General features: G+C 42.3%; 1 protein-coding gene across 1 annotated transcript in view; it reads left to right on the top strand.

The window, feature by feature from the left end:
* The window catches only part of smcr8a (Smith-Magenis syndrome chromosome region, candidate 8a), a 13,070-nt gene that overhangs the window by 2,918 nt on the left and 5,446 nt on the right, over positions 1-4,706 (top strand). The window contains exon 2 of the mRNA XM_037689467.1: positions 456-2,219. Within this exon, the coding sequence (XP_037545395.1) occupies positions 456-2,219 (1,764 nt within the window). The remainder of the gene's footprint in view (positions 1-455; positions 2,220-4,706) is intronic.

Below are 4,706 nucleotides of genomic sequence, written 5' to 3'. Positions count from 1 at the left end.
TTGTTGTAAAGTGTGTGTGGGGGGGAGATCTTTTTTTTTAATTAACTAAAAACTATGACTTATGTAATTGTTTAAATTGTGGAAAAATTAATTTAGTATAGAAATAAAGCATAAAGTTAAAGTGAGTGTTTTTTACTCCTTGTACTTGTTCCAGTATTCAGAAATGACAGGAAAACTGCTAAAACTAGTCCTTTCTTGTTGTTTATATAACAACCAATAAAATTGTTTTATGTTAGTTTTGTTAAGAGCTTGAAAGAGTCTCTGTGCAGGGACTAAAGAGCTGCATGTGGCTCCAGAGTCGCAGGTTGCAGACCCCTGATCTAGATGATGATGCTGATGATCAATAGGTCTGATTATATTTTTGTGATTTGTTGAACTGATACTCCTCTTGAAGAAAACCTTTTGCTTTATCAAACCATGTTTTCCTGAACTCTGAGCTTGTTTTTGCTCCGCAGGTACACCCATTCGGTGCTGCAACGGGAGGAGGGGCTTCAGAGAGAGGCGGGGCCTCAGTGTGTTTACTCCGCCCATGCTGTAGAGAAGGCCAATGAGCTTGCAAATGTAGAAAAGTGCATTTATGAACACAGAGACCTGCTGAAACAGATCTGCTCCTACCATCGCCGTCCACGCCGGGATCCCCAGGCCGTCACCTGCCAGAAGTGTATGACCGAGTGCTTAAACGAGTGTGAGATGCTGTTAGACAAATATTGTAAGCTTGCCGAACCGATTCGTTTCTTTGAAAAGGGGTGTAAAGGAGAAGAAACGGGACAGGTTAGATTAGATGACAATGGAGATGAAGAAGGTTTAGATGAGGAAGAGGATGAGGCTGTAAAACGTAAGCCGTCCTACACGCCACAGCTGATCAAAGCTAAGTCTGCCAAATGTTTCGACAAGCGCCTAAAGAACCTCCGAGAGCTGTGTGAGGAGACTTTCTACGAAGGCTCGGTGGAGCTTCTAAAAGAGGCAGAGAGGAGTTTTCGGGGAGATTTGTGCTACTTGTACACCCGTTGCCTAGACAAGGCATTGCGCAAGAAATTGAAAGTTGTCAACTTCTTGTTTGAGGAGGACCTCAGTGACAGCACTGAGGATGAAGCAGGAACACTAAGACCATTCTGTGCTGTGAATCATTCCATAGACAACCATGTGCACTGCAATCCCCCTTATATTGTGCTTGGACCAGAGTCTCTTGAGCTTGCTCTGTCAAGACCTCTACATTCATCCGATCCGATCCCTGTGTCTGTGACCAGCGCTGCTCAGGGGAGGGAGCTTGGACTTAGGGAGAACCATCTGGAATCCTCCTCCTCAGATCAGACTTTGGAGACTCAGGAGAGCTCAGAGGAGACCAAAGGAAGCTTCAGCAGTGATAAGAGCGGCACTGATCAAGCAGAGAAGCAAGAGAGTCTGGCCAGTATGATTTCAGAAGGACCCGATCCTGATTCTGAACTGACCCCTGAACCTGACCCCAACACTGATTTGGGGAGGGAAAGTAGCAGTGAAGACGTCGAGACCACTGCAGGGGAGGATGAGGGTGAAGGACAGGACCAGACCCCCGTGTCTTTGCTGGACGTGGTGTCTGACCTGGATGAGCATGACACAGTGAACGAGTCCAAGTCGCTGGTTCCAATAGACACAGCATGCTGCATCGCTCAAGAACGTTTCCTTTTCGAGGCGCCTGCGTCTGACGCCGTTCCCTGCCTACGCCACAGCTCTCATTCGAAGCCCTTCCAAATCCTGGTGGTCAACCAGGAGCCCCAGGCCCTTCTTCCAATCCAAGATGAATACACTGTGGGTTCCTCGTACTCTGAAAGTCCTGCAGCTGGCCTGGAGCTTCCTGTGGGCCTACTCGGAGATGCAATTTCTCGTAACTCCGTGGAGGAGGGGTCGGACTGCACCATGAGCGCTTCCACGGGGTCTGACAGGGCTGCCTCACCGCTCAGTTACGGGGGGTCGGTGACCCTCCGTCAGAGGAAAAAGGCAGCTCAAAGTGCTTTGAAGTTTGTACGCCAGTATCCCTTTGCTTTGAAAGCGTTGTGGTGTCTTCTGAGCGGCAGAACCCTGGTGGTGCTCGGGTCGGATGAGGGTAGAGTCGGCCGGCTGGTCGCTGCGCTGGCGCTCTTCCTACCCAGTCCAGGGAAGTGTAGGGAGAGGATTCAGGCCTGGCTGACATGTCCCTTCACGCTCACTGACTTGCAAAGGTGGAAACTCATTGGATTGCAAAGGTAAGATGAAGTTGCATTTGTAGTTTACACAGTTTACACATTTACATGCAATGAAGGCAAAGATGACCTTTTATTTGAAGATTCAGTAAAGGATAAAAGTGGAGAATGACAGATTTATTGGCCTATATATATATATATATATATATAATAACCAGCTTTTTAAATATGTGCTATGCTTGTTAATGCTGTATTTAGCCAATTACAAAGCAGAAAATAATCCAGCATCTTCTACAGACCGTTTACTCCAGCTTTCTGTTTAGTTTTGTCAGATATAAAGTAACAATTTGTCCAAACATTTTTAAAACATCAGCCTATACACGTGTATATATCTATATATGTTAGATAGTTTCGAGTATTTATGTGAAAGGAACGTAAGAACTGTGTTGCTCAATGTTTATTTTTTTCTCTGTTCATATTTGGATAATTTGGTTTTTAATCAGTAATATTTTATTGTAAACTTTTAAAGTGGTCCTGGTTCAATATTTCAGGTTTTTCAAAGTAGTTTTTTTAACAATAGCTATGTTTTCACCCATTTGACCTACCTTTTGGTTGTTCAAGGTTCTGTCATTCACATCACATGTGGTACATGAGATGGAATGAAATTGTGTACTCAAGGTCCAAGTTGCACCCCAAAATTGCAAAAATATAAAGTATAAAAAGAAACAGTACATAAGGATCTAAGATATACACTAAACAATAATAATATAATACAGGGTATTAAACAGCAGCCTGAACATGAGTCTGTTGTGAGCAGATGGGTATGAATACAGCAGCTTAAAGGCAAGAAATCGGCAGCATGGATAATTAATCAGCAGCACAGATAAAATGTCAAATCTCCAATTAAAGTGGGTTACAGTGATTATCCTAGTTAGAGATTCATGCGTCTAACAGCCTTAGGGTAGAAGCTGTTCCTCAGTCTAGTGGTTCTACACTTAATGCTCCTCAACCTCCTTCCTGAGGGGAATGGGGCAAAAAGTGTGTGTGCTGGGTGAGTGGGGCCCTTCATGATGTAGGTGGCCCTCTTCCTGCATCTAGAGGTGTAGATGTCTGATGGTGGTTAGGCTGACTCCAACAGTCTTCTGTGCAGCCTTCACCACTCTCTGCAAAGCTTTTCTTTCTGCAGCTGTGCAGCCTCCATGTCACACCTTGATGCTGGAGCACAGGATGCTCTCCACTGCACACCTGTAGAAGGAGGTGAGGACTGAGCTTCCCAGACCAGCTCGTCTCAGCCGCCTGAGGAAGTAGAGTCTCTGATGAGCTTTCTTGATCAGGCTGGTGGTGCTGTTGCTCCAGCTGAGGTTGTCATTCAGGTGCACACCCAAATACTTGTAGCTGGAGACCACTTCCACCACAGACTGATGTTATTTGTTAAACCACCTAACTCAAATCATTCCTACATCAAAAGCTTCAAAGTCAAAGGATGAACCAGTTTTGTTGACACATAAAGGACAATTTAGCAAATAATTAATTTTAAATAGAATTGATTTGTTACAAAAATGTAATTTGTTCTAACTTACAAAAATACCAAAGATGGCTCTGTTTGACACAGTTTTGGCATCAATGACGATTCCTAAAAAGCTATTACAGGTAGATGAAAACTTCACATTTGTTGGATCAGGGGTTGCCTAAGAGGTTTTCAAAGCCTCTCAGCTGTCAGTCTGGTTTAATGTCCAAGACATACTTAAATTTCTGCCATTATTCACACATCTATATTTCAGCATTAGTGGTTAACACAGCATTTGTTGTTAACCAACACTAGTGAGAGATTACATTTAATGCACATCCATTTTGTTTTTTAAGGTTTTTCTGAAACGTTTCTTCTGACTATAAAATCTGTCAGCTATTTGTTATTTGTAGCAGTTTATACGTTGTCACACACAGATGGCATTTGTCATACTTTATTATTTTGTGTTAACAGAAATATTGTATGACTCTTTAACAAATTCAAGCATCAGAAGTATTAATTTATTATATAATGAAAAATAACTTTTTTTCTTCACTTCGTTGTCATTTAAAGCACAAACAGTGATTAAGGTTGAGGTTTTTCTGAGATTGTGTGCTGTTCATTATGAATAAGGTGTCAGGCTGCTAAAGTATCAAGAGGAGTCAGTTTAACTCACAGTAAATTGCTAAATTAAAACTTTACAGAACTGAATGAATTGTCTTGTTTATTGTCCCCCGACGTGGCGCGAAGAGGGGAACTGGAAATATCATCAGTCTGTTTGTTTGTCTTTTGAGTTTGATAACTTGAAAAATAAATGATGTACTGACTTCCACTTTGGTGTGCAGCTGTATCTCGGCATAAGAAAGGTCATTATCAAAAACTGAGTTGCCATTTCAAAATCCAAGATGGCTACCACCATATGGTGGTAATATGGTAATATTATGGTAATATGTATAAATGTAAACTGACCACCCCATCATTTGAGGAAATGTGCTTTCTAGGTTTTAAATTGCTTAAAAGTATATATTCCTCAAATGATCGGG

This window comes from Nematolebias whitei, chromosome 15 (assembly GCF_014905685.2).
Source record: "Nematolebias whitei isolate Nwh7 chromosome 15, NemWhi1, whole genome shotgun sequence".
NCBI lineage: Eukaryota > Metazoa > Chordata > Actinopteri > Cyprinodontiformes > Rivulidae > Nematolebias > Nematolebias whitei.
This window is presented reverse-complemented; position numbering and strand designations above follow the sequence as displayed.